Raw genomic sequence first — 19,190 nt, forward strand, 5'->3', positions numbered from 1 at the left:
GAAAGAATAGCTTGGCAATATGAATTCTAATGATTTAGTTTGTGTGTATGTGCTTTCAAGTCAGTTTTTGACTCCTGGAGACTGCCTGGACTAATCCCTAGAGTTTTATTGGCAAGATTTTTCGGAAGCAGTTTGCCATTGCCTACTTCCTAGGGCTGAGAGAGAATGACTGGCCTAAGGTCACTCAGCTGGCTTTGTGCCTAAGGCAGGACGAGAACTCCTGGTTTCTAGCCTAATGCCTTGACCCCTACACCAAACTGACTCCCCTAATAATGTAGTTAGCATTAAAATATTTAAGGCAGATGTTCTAAGGCAAGGAAGGATATTTGTCTTTTGAGAGTAAATTTAAAATTCAAACTGGAGCCACTTTGGAGTTTATGCTGAGAGATCTGTCCCTCAAAATATTTGGTTTTCTTATGTTTTGTATACTAAAGAATCCAAATAGTAGATATGCTGGTATTAATTGCTGTTTCTTCCAGTGTTTTTAATCTTACCCAATTAGATTAATTAAACAATTGAGTGAAAGCAATATTAAAAAAACCTGCAAGTACATTCCGTGCATTTGATAACAGATTGGAGGCAGCTGTACCTTCAGTAAATCAGACAAGCGAGTAAGCATGTCAGTCACTATGGAGGGGATATTATCCACACACTGGCAGTATTCAAGGATGATTCTAATTAATAGCAACACTGTCCTGCAGGATAAAGAATTGAAGATATTACTACAATCATACTATATACTGGATTCATGCTGACATTAATAATTTTGTCAGTGATACTACCTGCCAATTTTTTATAATGCCACCTGAATTTTCTGTCCAGATGAATGCAACCACAAATCAATGGCACTGTGCAAAAAGCGTTAACACAAAGTACTCCTGCTCAAAGCGTTAAAGCAACTGCATCCTTTGGAAGGCTTACACAACTGCTTCAAAGGCTGTCTTGGCCTTAATGCAGCTGCTTTAATGCTATGAGAAGGGATGCGTTGCCAGTTTCAAAGATACTTTGCCACTTTCAAATCTGAAGTACCACTGGATTCATTCATCACTGATAGAGAAGTATGCTTCAGGGATAATTGGAAATACTAATTATTTTAATGACATAGAAAGTTGTGATTTTCTGCTTCAGAAGGGCCAAATATATATTTACAGAGGAAGGCAGATTCAATAAGGCATACAGTTGCAATCACTACGGTGTATGTTATATCATGAACATATTCTACTGTGAAGGCTTGTGTGCATCAATCAGCAAATATGTTAAAAAGGGAGTCCAGTAAAAGCATAACAATTGGTTATTATTCATTTTAATACACACAGGTATTAAGCAATAGTTTACTTAAAGATTCACTCCTGTCATATTTATGTACTTGAAAAATGACATTTACTTCAGAAGCCATTTTAAATGTGCCCTGTCAAATTAAATATAATGGATGTTATTAGAGAAAAGGCTTTTCAAGCAATGGTGCCTCAATTGTGGAATAATTCTACAGAAATTCAAACACCAAGTAAAAACTTGCTTAATTTCCTAAATTGTTAAAAACAGTTTTAAGTTTTGTTTAAGAACTTCATGTTTTAGCTTTGTTATTTTAAGATTTCACTTTTGCTGATTTTTAAAAATTTGTATGATAATTTTTTGGTAATTTAATACCTATTTGATATTTTTTTTCTGATTATTTATAAATTTGTTAATTATCTAAAAAGAACATTAATTGACCATATGAATTATGTAAACATGTATTTAAATAAATACATTGTTTTCAGTTTTTTTCCTTTTTATTGTATTGTTATAAATCTTGACACATTATGCTATTTCAATACAATGCTATTTATATGATATAGTTACAAATTCTTGACAATCTATTATTTAGATAACAGAGTATTGGAAGTAAAGGAAAGAAATAGATATTCTATCAATATTAGCTACAACATTGTTTTCTGTTTATTAATTAAAGTTAATATCAGAAAACCACCATATTACATATACATAAATGTACAGGTCATTTTCATTTATCAATATATTAAATGTCATAACGTTATCCTTAGAAGTATTTTTAATAAAATTTAATCCCATTGTTGTATATTGGATATACAAATGCTATGTAATCAGGTGAAATAATACTGCTGAATCACCAAATGACCTCTTCCAGCAGCTTCATGTACAGTAGATGTTAAAAAAGAGGGAGAAAGAAACCCTTGCAGCACCCCGTATGTTAGAGGTCACTGGCCAAGCTCTCTTCCCCACTAACACATATTGGAACCATCTACTGAGGAAGGAGTGGAACCACTGCAGAACAACGCTTCCCATCCCAACTGGCCAGTAAGGCACACTTCACCCATCTAGTTCATGACAAAGGTCACCCAAGTGAGCAATCAATGCTCTCCCCATCCCAAACCCAGATATGAACCCTGACTGAAAAGGATCCAAATACAGGTAGTCCTCATTTAATGACCACAATTGGGACCGGAATTTAGGTTGCTAAGCAATGCAGCCATTAAGCAAATTATCACATGACCACTTCGTTTAGCAACCGCAATCCCGGCAGTCCTAGTAGCTGTCATTAAGCAAATGCCCCAGTCATTAGGCAAGGCAACTTCCTGCCAGCTTCCCACAATCAAGTCAGTGGGGAAGCTGGCAGAAAGTTGCAAGCTCCAGGCACTGCCCAGTGAGGGGGGGAGTGAGGGGGTGCGTGGGGGTGCATGGATCAGTGACGGTGTGCAGGGGTGTGGTGCAGTTGGGTGTGCAAGGGCCTCAAAACCACTTGGATTTTCAGCCCCAGAGCCAAGAGGCTTCTGAAGCCTCTCAAGGGCTGAAAATCCTGTGGCTGAAACTCCTGCTTGGATTTCGGCATGAGGCTTTTTCAGCCAGCCCCCAGAGGTGAGAGGCAGGCAGCAACAGCTTGCAATTGCCAAGCGCCCCGCAATCATGGGATCGCCATTTTCAATCTTCCCTGCTGGCTTCCCAGAAAGTCAATGGGGAAGCCAGCAGGGAACATCGCAAGCCACTGCCACCTGCCGAGAGGACTCCCTCTTGACTCTGGGGGCTGGCTGAAAAAACTCTGTGCCAAAATCCTGCTGAGATTTCAGCAAGGAACTTTTTCAGCCAGCCCCCAGGAACGAGAGGGAGTGCTGCAAAGAATGGAAGAAAAAAAGCTGCTTTTGGCTCTTTTTCCCTTCTTTGCAGTGTAAAGCCAGCAGCTAGGTCAGGGACACGTCATCAGCAGCAGGAGCAAGTAGATGGCAGTGAAGGTCAGCTGGGGCGATGGAGCTCAGGGCGGCAGGGGGCCAAAAGGGCAGAGGTGGGGGGAGATAGGTGGGGGGGAGTTGAAGCACCCCTCCAGTCGTAAGTGCAGGCAGGCTGCCAAGCACCCGAGTTTTTATCATGGGGCGCTGCAATGGTCATAATTTCAGGCACTGTGATGGAATGGTGTTATGAAGGCCACGCTCAGGGAGATAAGCGTTTCCTTAGCCCCCAACAGGAGCGTGGGAAGTTTAAGAAGATGAGACTGGCACCACCCTAAGGAATTCATGGTGTTGTGGCTTGCTGGCTTGGGAACTTAGGTTCAATCTGGAGAGATTTCTGTCTTGAGGTGGAAGCTAATAAACGCAACAGAACTATATTTGCACTGTCTCGTGGAGTTCTTTGGGCTGAACCTGACAGGTACAGGTCTTAAGTCCATTTTTTCAGCACCAATGTAATTTTGAATGGTTGCTGAATGAATGGTCATTAAGCAAGGACCACCTGTAATTCACTTCCTCAAGGGTGCTATGCAGTTTATCTACCATCTCCACAACCTTCCCCAGAAAGGGAAGGTTGGAGACCAGCCATTAGTTTTCTAGTACTAGTAGATTCAGGGATGGCATCTTCAGGTGTGATGGATGACTTGGATGAGGAGGTTCAAGGTCATGGGGAGAAGTATCTCCTCAGCCCACAGCCTGAGTGTGTGAAAGCAAAGAGGATGAGACTGGCACCACCCTAAGGAATTCGTAGTGTTTAGTTGGAGACTTTGGGAGTTAGAGTTAGTCTGGCGAGATTCTGTCTAGCAGGTATAAGCTAATAAATTAACAGCAATTCCAGAACTGTCCCGTGTAGTTTCTTGGGCTGAACCTGACATCAGGATGGGATGTGCCACAGGCTCTTTCAAGGCTGCTGGGAACTACTCCTCCAGGAATGAGGCATTGACAATTTACTGGATAAAAGTGGTCATGCACATACCGCTTCCTATATAAGCCAGAGGCGTAGGATTCCAACCAGCAGAAGATAACTGAGACAATGACAGAGGTGATAGCACCCTATCCACTTCCTTGGAGGTCACACATCAAAATAAGTCTGATACCAGTTACTATCAATGACTCTGTCTAAGAGCAGCCAAGGCACAGCAAATTCAAGTGACTTTATTGGCAGACTGCTGTGCAAACTGCTGATAGTGGCCCAGCAGAGGATCACAAAACTATCTCCTCCCCAGAACAGAATCCATCATCCTGTACAAGGCCCCTGGATGACAGCCATCCAGCACAATAAGAGAGGATAAGTAAGAATGCTTCACCTCCCTTATTGTCACAGTGTAGGCCTGAACATGGAGCATACCCATACTTGGTTGGATTCTTCTAGACTTTCTCCACCAGCACTCTAGGTATTGTTTCTGGTGCTTCATCTCCCAAAGAGCCTCAGTAAACAAGGGTGCCACTCAGAAAGAGGCCACTTGAAGACAATAACATCCAGGGCCCAGCTTGCCTCCTGACAGCAGCTGCTTACCAGGCACTGAACAGAAGCGCCCATCAGAGAGCAGTTAAATTTTCCAAGCACCCTCTGGAAACCAACTGGATTGATTAGATGCCTGGGGTGGACCATCTGAATCAGTCCTATACCTAATAAATTTTTAATATTTTTATATTACTTTATATTAAAAATAAAGCACATTAGAATATTTTAAATTCAAAATTATTATTCAAAATAATGATGTTACAAAGAAAGAGGAAAGTTTATCTTACCCGACTACAGCATATTTTTGTCCATCAACAATAAGGAAATCAGTGGGCTTTCTTTCTTCAGGTGCTATGAAGATGAACAAAAAGAAAAAAACTAACTAACGGCAAAGCGCAGAACACTCTAAATGTTAAATCAATCTCATTAAGCACTAATACATTCCGGTTTATTTAAGCACTAGCCCTGTAGCTCTTTAACTCCACAGACATAAGGATTGTTTTTTATCTATGTCATCAGAGTTACATAGCGAGCTGCTACATTATAGTGTTCAGTGTCTTGAAGCAGCACATCCTGGGTTTCACTTTATCCTTGTCATGAAAAGGACACATTCAGCCAATTCAGTGGATGAGGCAACTGGAAACCAGGCACTCCAGTTTCCTGAAAGGAAAACTCTTTAGAACCCACATAACCTTTTGGAGCCAAAAGGTGGGGCTTGAGGTAGGGTCCTGGTCCCAACAACTAATGTTGTTCATCAGCCTAATAGATTAATTTGGGGAACTGGATAGCAACCTGGCCTTCCAGGGAGGTCGTAATTGTCATCTGTGCCATAGGCAGCAAGGAAGTCTGGTAAACTCCTTGGAATTCTATGCCAGGGAGTGAAGAGATCACTAGAGAGTGATCAACTTTCCTCTCCAGCCAGCACAGAAATCAAGCGGACTGCCAGAGAAGGAAAACCTGTTCCAACACAGCATGCAACTGACTGTCTAACAGACACAAACATTTTGCAAAGTAGTAATTTGTAAAAGACTGCATAAAAAAGAAAATGGTTTGGCCTTAAAATTATTCTAGTTTCAACTTTTCTTAGTAATATTATCACCTAGTTCTCATTTGCTTTTGTCACATAAGTCACTCCTGGATCATACATAATAAATTACAGGACACCTGATTCATAAAAAACCGATTTTGTCTATAACCTTGGGGCCCATAGTTAATAACCTTTCTCAGACATTTTGGAGACCTACTAAGATCTGCAATGAAGAGACAGAAAATTGTGAGAATGGTGGAATAACTGTTCAGCTGAAAGTAACAGATGGTTCTTCATGTAACTGGAAATGGAAATATTAATCAGTTGCAAAAGAAAAGTGACTGTATGGTTTCGATTATCTAATTTAACTGTATTTCCTAAAGTCCATCAAGTCAAGAAACAAAACCCAAAATGGGTGCTTAAGCTTTGAGATTCAAAAATGATCCCATTATTCTATCAGAAAATATAAATGGCCCAAAATCTTCAATAACTATAAGGAAGGCTAGATCTGCTCTTTGCTCAAAAAGCACTTTTTTTTCAAATTCCAAAATGCATCCTTTTAGTTTACAACTTCTTTTGGGAAAAAAATAAAGTGCTACTTAAGGAATACTTTCACACAGAAGGGCACAGAGTCTCCTGGCAATCTCCCGATGTCATTACCTCACAAATCATGATAATGGACATGTTGTTAGCATCATACTTTATTTCAGTAATAATGAAGAGTAGCTACACCTTATAGACAACTGAAATGAATGATCTGTTAATGATATTCTGGAGTTACTATTTGGTAACTTGGATTTCTAAGAAAATGCAGCTTTTTGGCAGAATCTCCTGCATTAAATACAAAGAGTTTTCTTTTACTCATCCAAGGAAATATAAATAATTTCATTTAATTCTTTTTAGATCTTTCTCACTCTGGGTTAAGTGCAGGCCATGTCCGAACAGTACAGCTTGCAGGTTACATTAAGACAAGTCACATTTACAGACATTTTAAAGTACCTTTAATTTCATTTCTCAGTAAGGCTGTGCAGTGCTTTAGCTTCAGTTCAAAAGAAGAACTTTGGAACAAGTAGAAGTGCAAATGCAGCCTGTGACTCATTAAAACAGCTATGTTTAATGTTTAATAAGTCCCAGAGATACGTATTACCCTTATCAATTTGATCTTTCTCTTCAGGAACTGAAGAGCTTGAGAATAATGATTATAATGGGTTTTAAGAGAAGAGAATATGTGTTTTGTCTGTCAAAGGTTTGCCAAAATATATTCACATGCAACATTAGAATAATGTAGAGGCTACTGAGAGAAAGGACTCACCTCCCGCTTTTTTCTCTGGTAAAGTAATTTTGCCATCTGATATGGAATCAACAAGATCTTGAAATTCTGCAGGAACGTCAGCTTGCTTCCAGCGCTCATTATCTAGTAAAAGACTATTTACATGCATAAAGAAAAAGGGGTTTAGAGAAAAAAAATCTGTTCTTTTGTCTCTTGCATCCATGTTCATTTGAAATTCAGTATTAGGAGTTTTCTGACAAAGGGGCAAGCTAGTCAAACTTCTTCAGATTGTTTTGCCTACAACATCAATTTCTGTAGATGTTTAATTTTTTAAAATCCCATTGTGTGTTTATAACATTAAGTATTATTTCTGACCACGTGGTTTGTCAAAAAGGAATATACCATTTGAAAGATTAATTTATTGTTGTTATCCTTTTTTCATTTTGATTTATTGTCCCTCTATTTATTTCCAAGTCACTCACAAGAACCCAGATTCACGTGAAGCAGTGATGCTGAGATGTGCTGTCAAGGAATGGAAGCCACTCATTCCTTTGTTGGCCCAGGTCAAACCTTTTCCACCCTTCTCAATGCTTAGCCACTGCAGGCTTAGTTCTCCCATTTATCAGTTTTCTCGAAACATCTGATGCTAGGATGTTGTCTTAACTCAAAATCTCTGGAAGTACACTGGTAACCTGCAATATTCAGTCCACTTTCTGTAAAAGTCTTTGGTCGTGAAAAATGTGTGTCAGGAAAATGGAAGGAAGTGACTAAGGAGACTATGGTAGAAGCATAGGTGGTACAGGCAAAGTAGCCACCTGCCTATGGTAAAGTAACCACCTGCCTATGGTACAGGCAAAGAGGTTGGAGTCAAAGTAAGGGAGTGTGTATACAAGTATAAGGAGAGAAAATTAAAAGGGATCATGCTGGAAACTGAGTAGATCCTTGAACAGTCACTTCACTTCCCTAGTCCCAAGAGAAACTTGGAAAATCAGCGTGGACGGGAGAATTAGGAGGGAGGGAATAACAAATAGGGAAGATGGGGAAGGGAGAAAAGTATTTTTGTTCATTTTCGGTGTACTGTATCCCTTCTGAAATCCACTGTGGCACTCTACTTACACAAACCCAAAAAGTGACTTAAAATTAACCATTTTATTGATTTAATATGGATTCAATATGCTTCGTAGACTCAGAGGTAAATAATTCAGGTGGCATACAATGGATTTCAACTCTACTTTTTACTGTTTAGAATGCAATAAAGGTTCTGTTATAACTGTAACATAAATACAATACCTGAGTTTAGTCTTTCTTTCCTCATGGAACCTGTTTACAAATCTATTAGCTTGGCTCTGAAGTGCACCACGCAACGACATACTCTTTCTACCACAGATCTGTTCTGTATCCAAGATGAAAGTTTCCATCAATCGGGAAAGAGCAACAAACTCTGTAGAATTCAGTTTCTCCAGGAACCCATCCTAAAGAGAGAAGAAAAGTTGATGTAATAGCACTCTTATTTTCATTTTTCCAATCCTATGCTATAGTCTTCTAAGACGACCTAGTAGGGGAAATGGTATCAAGGTTTGTTTTATTCCTTATTTATCCATCCTACAATTTATCTTTATTGTAATTATTGAATTGCATTTTCCCAGTAACTAGATTTGATTAGATTGTGAGCTCAAAACAAGCCATGAAACTTCTGGTCTGAATACAGATTTTAATCTGGATCTTCTGACCAATTCTAACATTTAGTCCATCTCTACATATCCCAAATTATCCCAAAGTGATCTGGTTATAACTGCAAAAAGAAAACACAACTAGCTGAAAAATTTCTTCCTGGTTACAGGTATCCGCATCAAACTTACTTTTGCTCTAGCCATGAGAAACTTGACAGAGCGATCATGGCAAATATCTGAGGCACTGTAAAGTAGCTCCTGGATGTTAATTGCTAATCTGCCCAGTTCCAGTTCTGACAATTTTATATCTTCACCAATCCTGAAAGTAATAAGAATTTGTTTACATATTATATGTAGCTGATATAATGCAGTGGCTACTGCTTTGCTTGGAGAAAAATAGAATCACCTACTGCTACATTTACACTAACTATGCTGACTACAAAATATTACTGTATTTTGAGGTCAATGCCTTTGAACTAGAGGGGAATTTGATGGTAAATGTCGGCTTCCTAGAATTTTTAACACAGGATTTACAATTATTTTAATATCACCAGAACTAAGACACTAAATTCTTAGCTAAAATCCTGCAATTTGTTACACTAGGGGAAGACATTATATAGGACAATCGTCTCTACAATTGTTGAGCAACATCAGTTCTCCAAAAACAACAAAAATTATCCAGTGCAAGAAGTTATTGCATAACATAACAGAGAAATGCTACAATCAATAACCTTCCTGTTTTACAGTAAATGCTTGTACTGTGGTTGTTCTCAGGTAAAGAGAATTTCATTAGTATATTACAGGCACTGCCCACCAATGAAGATAGAATAGAAAGGAGAACTAGAAATTTCTTAGAAGGACTGGAGGAATGGGCATGAAATAACTATATCAATGCAGAGCTTCTCAACTTAGGTCAAAACACATAAACGGATAAAAAAATATCAATAAGACTCTTTCATTGCAATTAAAATATATGGCAGCAGTATTTGTTCTTTCATCCAGAGACAACAAGGCAACAAAAGCATGGCAGGTAGCGAAAATCACACAAATCTCTAAGTTTCTAATGCACAAACATACACAGACAGGATGGGCAAGCTGTTTGTTTCAGACAATTCTATATCACATTTAAAAATGATACTGGATAATGTGACAATTTGCTATTATATTATGAGGAGTTATATAGTTACCAAGTTAAAAACTTAGAATTTCATAAAACTGACATTTGGTGTTAGAAACCAGGATTAGGAATTCAAATTTTGCTTCTTTCCTCAGAGAATACATAAAACAGGAGTCAAACCTGACATTTGAGTTTTGAAAATTATGTTTTCTGAGTTCAATTTTTTTAAGAACTTTTATGAATGTTCACATTTGTCAGCTGGAACAACCATGCCTGCTGTTTGGATCAGGATCTAGATTAAGGATCTTTACTACATACACAATCTCAATTCCACCCAGTGTTACACTGGACGAAGTCTGTTCCTTGCTAGATGAGGAATCAGTGGTACATTCAGCTTCAGATACAGAATCACTACTGCTGGGCTCACTGTCTGGGGAAAGGTTTCTCTGAGAGGCAGAATCAGCTACTGTGGATGGAAGGTCTCCTTCACTGAAGGCATCACTTATGAACATGCCTTCATGAGTCAGATATGCCACTTCTGTGTCTATGGTACTCTCCTTTGCAGAATTCGTCTGCACAGAAACATCGCCCACTTCCTTGCTCCTTTGGTTCTTGTCAAGAACCAAGAGAACCACGCTTCTGATGACATTTAGTGTTCCCTAAAGAAAATATAGTACTGGTTAAAATGCTGTATTCCTTGAAAAATACACCCTTTAGCAAAATATTTTTAGTTTAATAATAAACTCTACTCAAACAATAATTAAAATATTCATTACCCACAATTATCTAACATATATTCTGTCTCAAAACTTACTATATGCAACACTCATGGTTGCACGTATGAACTGCACTAAAAGCAAGTGACAGTGTTTTAAAATAACAATCCCACCCACCATCCCAATGGCCTTGTGAACTCCAACTGGACCTCCAATGTCTCAAATCTTCTAACCCTACATGAAAGGTCAGGGAGGATTTTCTGTTTGTGTGAATCTGAACAAAAGGAGAAATGCCTCCTCGCAAATCCAGTTACACAAACATTTCTTCTCATGCTCATGACTGCTGTTTACAAACTTTTATGCTCAACATGGGACAGAACGTTGGTGTAAATGCTGGAATGTTTGTCTTTTCTAACCACGTTTCTATATCATACTTAGAGCTAAATTGGGAATGTATCATTATGGATTGTAAATATATTTTTACTAAACTCTCCAAGTGAGAGGAGTAATAATTGTAATTCCCAACAATATTTAGTTTAAGAAGTTCCTAGCAAAACAGGACTGTTGCTTGCTCTTAGGACTGGATAGTAACAATATGCGTCTTTTTTTAACCTTTCATTTCATCTATGTTTCATGTGAAATGGGCAGAGGATTTGTTTAATTTTAAAATATGAACCTGGCTTGTTAGCTGATATTAAAGGAAGACTTCCCTAATTCAGACAGGATGGAGAATGCTGATTTGTACAAACAAGAAATGAAGTACCAAAACAGGAAGTGACTGGGAATAACACTCAACCGTCATGCCCATTCCATTCATAAAACTTGGAATGTCCTTGCAAACAAGATCATGTTAATGATAAAGGCAAATAGCTGCCTGCAGATATCTAGTTCCAGGTATGTTTTAATTTGCAAGTTAAATGTAGGCCTGTGGTTAAACTTGTCAGTTCCTTTGCATACCAAAAGCTAAGATATGTTTTGTTTCTCCTCTCATCCAGTGTTTCAAATTTATATCTCAAGCTGAGCAAATGGCATTTATCTTAACTATGGTTTCTTGACATAAGTCAATTTCATTTTAGATTTAAAGTTGACTTGTTGCTATAAATTAAACTAAATATAAACTATAGTTTCTAATCTCCAATTTCTAGGTACGACAGTTGGAAGAAAGGAGGGCAAAATTCAGGTTCTCCTAGGCTTATTATAGACAATCATAATTATTCATTAAATTGCAATAATACGGACATACCTAAATGTAAAAATCTCTATATAGAAGTAGCCTTCATTATCTGCAGTTCTAGTACCCATTGTTTCATGAATCTATGCTTGGTAAGTACAGACCAGACTCATTATCTGTAGGAAAAGGTTTCACATATCTGTTGGTTTTGATTCATGATTCTCTTTGGGAAAGGACTTCTGCAGAGTATTTCGTATGTTTTACTCATGCCCAGAATGGATGGGTTTTATGTATGTGTAAACTATATATTTTCAAAATCTGATTATCCATGGTTTCATTATCCACAGCTGTTAACCTGGAATGGAACCCCTCCAAATAACTATGACCACCTATATTTGAACTTTGACCCCCCCCAAAGCACCTTGGAATTGTATTACTTTAAATAATTATTGCTAACAATTTCCCCAAATACTTTCTTAAATTGCAGCTGTACAACATAGTTTGTTGATCAATAACAGCAGGCAACAGCCCAGGATTCTGTTGTAAACTACATTATATCACCAGAACTAGTACAATTTTGTATTATGTACTATGCAAGATACATTATAAAAACTTTACTGAAAATACAGTATCTTACCTTAATTCTCTTGAGAAAGACAATAAAATTAGAAAAAATATTTTTCAGAAGTTCAAACCACTGTGGAAAATTCAACATCCTCATTTGATCTGCAAGTCTATGAACCATAATGTAAAATAAAAATATTGTCATTTAAACTTTAATTTAGCTCTCAAGTTTACAATGGAAACAATAAGGTCCTCACAATATTATTTTGATGATTAATAAACCTGCATCTTTTTCTAGATGCACACAGTAGTTGTGTGATCTCAGACCAACACGTTGGAGTTAAGGAAGCACACTGATAGCACAGCCATGTCTGCGCTAAAGCAGCATGCAGCACTTTGTTGGTGCTTTCTTATTTTTCCTAGAGTCAAGAAGCTAAAAATAGTTTCCTTAAGGAGGTGTCAACAGATCTGGCACATATACTACACACACTGGCTTCAGAAACATCCCTACAGTCAACATATTTGCTGTTCAAGCCCAAGCCCACTTTGCTTCTGATTTGCACCAGATGTTCTAATACTCAGAATTCTGATTTCTCTTTATTGGTCTAGTGTATCATTCTATGAGAAAATGGCCAGTTGCTCCTTTTGTTATTCTAACCTATAATTTAGTATTACATCTGAACAAAGGCCACAGAATATACTAGGGTTTTAAATAAATTTGGATCTTAATTAATTTAAACTAGAATTATTGAGGTCATTCCCAGCATTACCATTTTCTTCTGACTGTTCTAGTATCTGAATATTCCCAAAATTAAATAATGCACTTTACAGAATGTTGCTAAAAGCACAATTGCTAAAAAGCAAAGATAGACGCAGAAAAGTGTAAATTATTCACAGATATAGAAAAGAATTTAAAGCAATTTAGTTTTATACTTACTTTACAACAACATCTGTGTCAATTTCTTCTATTTGTGATACTATGTTAACAACACACTGCATAACACAAAACACATGTCTTAGCTTTCCTCACAGATTTAATGCTTCCCAACTTCCAATTAGAGATTCTTTAATTTGCCTAATGCCAGGCTCAGATAAAATCAAACCATCCACAGAAAGAGAAAGATTAAATTAGATTCTGCTTTAATTATATAAATAAATAAAATTTACTTATTTAGCCTTTTTCTCCTCCTGCTAATTATTGTTAGGCTGCAGCCACAAACTCAGCTTGATAGCAACATTAACTCGATCCTCCTTCTGTTTTTTCAGTGTATTTTATACATTAAGTGGTAACACATTTTAATTGCAAAGATTATCCTCAGCAGGAAGCCACAGCAAATCCCAGCCCTCATAGTGGAAATGTTGTCATATTCACTTTTTTAAAAAGTTAATAGTTAGCTTAGATGGCGTCCAGCTTGCGGGATAGGGGTAGGGGCTGACTGAAATGGTTTAAATAGGGTCAGACTTGATTAGCACCTGGATGGGACACCATCAGGGAATTCTGGGGCTGACAGCTAGACTGGGAAGTCAAAAGAAGACCTCAGGAGAAGGCAACGGCGAACCACTTCCACATTATTGCAAAGGAAGCTACGTGGAGTAAAGTCATCAGGACTTCAGCACAGCTTTATAAGCTCAAATATACAAAAAGGAACCAAAATTGTTCTATCAAGCCCTTAGCATTTGAACAGCTATCTGGGTGCTCTCACTATCACACAAGCTGTTCTATCCACACAAGGGCAAGTCACTACTTTGTCATCATTTCCCCTCAAAATATACCACTTTAATAAAAAAAAAAAGGCTGGCAAAGTATAGGGAATGATCATAGACCTTTACAGCAAAGGCTGGGTCATACTTTGAAACTCATAATTCTGATAAATCAACTTGCAATTCCCCACCCTTTCTCTAAATTCCAGCTGCTGCTAAATGCTATTATCAGACACCACTTGTGATAACCAAGATATACTTTTAAATAAATTTAAAGCAACAGATAGATTATTAACTACAGTGTCTCTTACTTTCTCCATTTAGAGAAGAATTATAGTTTTCAGCTTAGAAGACTTCCTAACAACCCACTTTTTAAAATCTAATTAGCTTACTTCTCCAAATAGTAATGTGTAGTCTATTCAATGCACTATGATAAATCAACAATACATGGATTTTTCTACATTTTTGTAACTCAAGATTAGGAAAGAGAAAGCTATTAAGCTACCATGAAATAAGTTACCTGTTTTATTATATTTTTTGCTGTGACAATAATTTCATCTCCATATATTTCAAAAAAATTCAGCTTCCTTTGTTTTAGAAGTCCAAATACTAGTGATATCAGCCTTTCCTAGGTAAAGGAAAACAAGAAACAAAATACCCTATAAAAAAGAAAATTAAAACTTAGTAAGCTAAAACACTAAATAGTAAATTTGGTGGAAACCAACCCTGCAATATTAAGGTTTTGGATTTGGACTAGCAGACGTTACAAGAACCTGGTGTGAATATATGCTTATGTAAATACTAGAGAAAGTTAAGATAGAGTCACTAAATGTTTTTATGAACCCAAATTGAAGGGGCAAGCATATTTTTTGATATAATGATATAATGAATATAATATTTTTGGATACTGTAAAGGTTTTTCGTGTCTGGATTGAGGTACCACTACCCAGTGTGTTCAATTAGCAAAAAATGCATTATTCTGACACAAGAGCAGCTTCACATATGAAATACATAAATAAAAAGCTCCATCTTGATTCTGCCACTCTTTTCTTAATATTTATATAGCTTATCTGATGTTACACATTATGAGTCATAACATAGTATGCTTCCTCACTGGATAATATCAATTAGTGAGCGACCTATGGTCTCACCAGTGCAGAGGAGGATAGAATAAGGAATTCATGCATCTTTGATACAATGCTTTTTCTAGTCTAGCCTAGAACTGCATTAGCTCTTCTAGCAGTTAGCTCACACTGCTGGCTCATGTTCAACTTGACCATGCTCAAGTCCTTCCCCAATGTAGAACTTCCATGCCATGAATAGCTCATCTTGTATGTGTACTCTGTATTTTTTCCTTTTAAAATGTAGCATCTTACATTTCCTGTTGAAAGACACACTGTTCCTCTCAGCAGTCTTCTAACTTGTCCAGATTAGACTGCAATCTCATTCTGTCATCCTGGATGTTGGCTACATCTTCCAATTTTATATAATCCACAAATCTGAGAAGCAGCTCATCAACTCCATTATCCAGGTCACTAATAATTTTTTTGAATAATAATGGCCCCAAGACCAATCCTTGTGGGACACCACTGGCTACTGATTTCCAACTCAACATGGAGCCATCAGTGCTGACTCTCTGAATTGAACTAGCCAGCCGGACCCACCTTACTCTTGTACTATCCAAACTGCTCTTTAACAGTTTGTCAATGAGAATAACATACAATGATTTCCAGTCCTCACATAACAATTACAATGAAGTTATTTGCATGTGTTAATAGACTGGAACATCGCATGTGTTATTATCATGGTTAAGCAATATTTAAAAGGAGAATGGAAAATGTCAATAAATGCAAATCGGGCTCCGAATTAATGCTTATAAATCATTGTATATGATTCAAGTTATATTGGTGTAAATTAATTTCATGAAGGAAAAAAAGTAAGTATCATTTGAAGCTATGGATTTCAGCTTGTGTTCTGAAGGCAACCGTAAATCTATTCAATATTGAACACTGTACCTCTTCAAGAATTTGACATTCTTCCTCCAGAGGTCTACTTAAATCATTGTGAGAATAAGAAGAGAACTCTGCAATCATCATTTTATCTATCAGTTTTTCTAATTCACAAAGCTGTGATCCAAGATGCCTGTTTAGGATTTAAAAAAAAACAAGGGAAAGGTATAGAAGAAACAAAGTTAATATTGAGAAGCATGGAGGTTTAAAACTACCATAGTAATAAGTTCTGTTCTGTGTACATTACAGTTTCCTTTAAACAAAGACATTCTACTGTGACATTAACTGAAGTTAAGAAATTTCAATCAAAGTGAGAACAATTTGATAGGAAATGTATTGCTTGCATTGTCTTGTTTATGAATTCTTGGAAGTATCCGAATGACTACTATTGTAATCAGGATGGCAGATTGATCTACCAAGGTTCTTATATTTTAAGAAACATTCTCTTTTTATTTAATTTATTTATTTGGTAAATTTATATAGCTGCCCACCTCACATATGTGATTGTGAGCAGCATATGAAGTTAAAAACAGTACAACAAAATAACCAAAAACATAGCAACAAAAATTATTTACAAATATTAAAAACAATAAAGCCATTAAAAACCATTAAAAAACCTCTTTAGACTTTTCCATAAAATATTTATTAAACCTACATTTTTTAGATTTCTTATGAACAACAACGACAACAAAAACCCTTTATGGCTTCTGCAAAGTTGAAAAGTGCAGGCTATTTTTCTGCATTAGATCCTTCTCATGTGGCAAATTTCCAAATCCATAACTGAATGCTAAATAAGCATTTTCCTCTAACTCTTAAAACAGTCAAATAATTAAGTACAAAAACGACCTAGCTATATACATTCAAAATAAATTATCAGATACGATTATGCACATCTAATGGAATCCCAAACGTTACCTACCGGAAACTGTGTATGCCCTGAAGTTCCTGCTGTAGCACTTCCTGTGTTGTTGCAATTAAATCTAGTGCTCCAACAAATTCAGAAGTGGACAACAATAGCTGTACTGTAGGTTGTGTTTGGTGTACAGTTGCCATCAACCTCAGCTTATTATATGCTTTTATACAGTTATTTCTACTCAGTGATAAACTTAACACTTTAAGGGATCCTTCGCACATGACTTTATCTATTTGGCCTATTTTATCTCGAAGCATTTTTACAGCCTGGGAAGTTTTCTTGAGGTAGTCTTGCAGTTCATGCTGAGAGGTCATTGCATGAAAAAAAGCTTCTGATCGGAGAGAGATCTGATGAGCAATATTTACTTCCACAATATCCAGGTAGTGGCTCAGCTTAATAAATAAAGAGAAATCAATATTGTTGGATTTGGTCTATCTACAAAAGTCAGTATCAAAATGCTAGAGAATTCATACAGTGTGCAGAGTATCTTTACAAATTATTACCTGTAAAACAGACCCCCGTATTTAGTGAAAACTAGTATATGGACAAAACTAAAAAGATTCCACTATAAAGCTGAGAAACATTTTCAATATCCCTGAATTGCTGCCATTCTTCAATGAGAATTTTTTTTCTTCCATTCATGGAAGTTTCTGTGATCTAGTAGAAGTTATTGTGAATGTACCAAGAAATATGAATTTCCCCCAAATTCTGTTATTGATCCACAAATCCTCTCCAATCTGGTTTGAAGCCTGGAAAAACCCTAGAACTATATAGATACTGGCAGAGAGGTAGTTAGTTGCAAGCACCACAAATACCTGCACATGCTAAACACACAAACCTGATGTTATTTCTGACTGAGCTCTTCCAAAAATATTTAGAAATTGCATAGGGAGCTTTTCTTGAAGGCTGGTATTAAAATCAAGGATAGAGCTGGAAAATGAGATGGCCAAACATGGTATCCAAATCTTACCACTTCATTTGTTTTTAAACAAAACATGGTATTTCTATAAAATACTTCAATTACTTTTTATCTGTAGTGAAAATACACATATTGTTTACCTTTTCTTGAAGTAACTTGGAGGAAGCTGCATCACGGTTTCCTTTCCCAGAAGCAGTATTAAAATGAGACCAAGGTAATACTGCATTAAATGTTACGGGATCATCCAAGGCAAAATCTGGTTTCATAAAAATCTGGGGAAAAAAACCCACATCTCACTTATGAATATAATTGATAGATTCACTGCATACTATAATTCAGACGTGGTAGTTATATTATTATTTGTCTGTCTGTCTGTTTTCTTCAGGTAGTGTCACAGTTCATGCTGGGCATAAAATCTTTGAAATTTAAATCAACCAATCAATTATACCATTATTGATTTATTTCTACCCTGCTGCAATCAGTTTGACTCTTGTTGGCTAACATTTTAGAAAAACAATTTAAAGTATCCACAGTAACATGAAAATCATAAAACAAAATTTCTTAATTTCTTATTCTTAATTCTTTTAAAGAATAAAAGAAAAATAAAACAAAAATGAGGGCCCCAAACAGGTTAAAATGTTCTGCAGAGTAGCTCCATCTTCAACATCTTCTTGAATGCACAAGGCTACCCTTAAGGAAAACTCTTCCAGAGGACTGAGATACCCCCAAACAGAAGTACTTCCTTCCTTCAGCCCCCTAACTGCAGCTTCCAAGTAGTTCTTAAAGGCATTCCCAGGTAAAATGCATTGCAGTTACTGTAGCAAGGTCTTCTTGCACCAGGTAAAGCTGCAAATGGTGCACTGACTGAAGCTGAGCAAAGGCCCTTCTAGCCATAGCTTACCCTTGCTGTACCTGCAGGAGCTTTGAGCCCAGAAGGATCCTTCATCGCAAACCTGTGGTTCCTGCCTGTCCAATGCTAACACTGGCGTCAATGGAAAGCCTTCATAGACAAACAGTAACTCTATCTTGTAAGATCAAGCCTTAGCCTGTTATATCCCATCCACAACCTAACAGTTTCCAGGCACTGGGGTAAGACGTCAATGGCATCTCCCCAAAAGCTTGCAGTGATAATATAAAGTTGGTTATCCTGATGATACTGCACTCCAAACTGTAAGAGCTGGTTCATAAAGATGTCAAAACATAGGGGGAAGAAGACCAACCTCTGTGGAAGAGACCACCTCTCTTCCCTCCTTACAGCTGAGAGTACCTGCTGAAGGAGAGTAATCACTGCGAAATAGTGCCTCCAATCTCCAACCCCATAAGTTGATCCAGTAATTATAATGGCTGATGCTATCAAAAGCCTCTGAGAGATCTAAAATGACCAGGAAAGGTACATACTCCTATCCAGGTTC

The 19,190-nt window shown here is 37.1% G+C and overlaps 1 protein-coding gene across 2 annotated transcripts in view; it reads right to left on the minus strand.

Moving 5' to 3' along the window:
• VPS54 (VPS54 subunit of GARP complex) overlaps positions 1-19,190 on the minus strand; it is a 57,897-nt gene that overhangs the window by 10,012 nt on the left and 28,695 nt on the right. For both annotated transcript variants that reach the window (XM_088134039.1, XM_088134044.1), the window contains 12 exons: positions 17,919-18,050; positions 16,866-17,251; positions 15,953-16,079; positions 14,458-14,565; positions 13,174-13,229; positions 12,310-12,406; positions 10,104-10,444; positions 8,858-8,987; positions 8,289-8,470; positions 7,041-7,153; positions 4,989-5,052; positions 590-695 (listed from right to left, as the gene is read on the minus strand). In XM_088134039.1, coding sequence (XP_087990165.1) covers positions 590-695; positions 4,989-5,052; positions 7,041-7,153; positions 8,289-8,470; positions 8,858-8,987; positions 10,104-10,444; positions 12,310-12,406; positions 13,174-13,229; positions 14,458-14,565; positions 15,953-16,079; positions 16,866-17,251; positions 17,919-18,050 — 1,842 coding nt within the window. The remainder of the gene's footprint in view (positions 1-589; positions 696-4,988; positions 5,053-7,040; positions 7,154-8,288; positions 8,471-8,857; positions 8,988-10,103; positions 10,445-12,309; positions 12,407-13,173; positions 13,230-14,457; positions 14,566-15,952; positions 16,080-16,865; positions 17,252-17,918; positions 18,051-19,190) is intronic.

Source organism: Python bivittatus, unplaced genomic scaffold (genome assembly GCF_059951505.1).
Source record: "Python bivittatus isolate LINGU-HERP-01145 unplaced genomic scaffold, Pbiv_v1 ctg000020_np1212, whole genome shotgun sequence".
Taxonomy (NCBI): Eukaryota; Metazoa; Chordata; class Lepidosauria; order Squamata; family Pythonidae; genus Python; species Python bivittatus.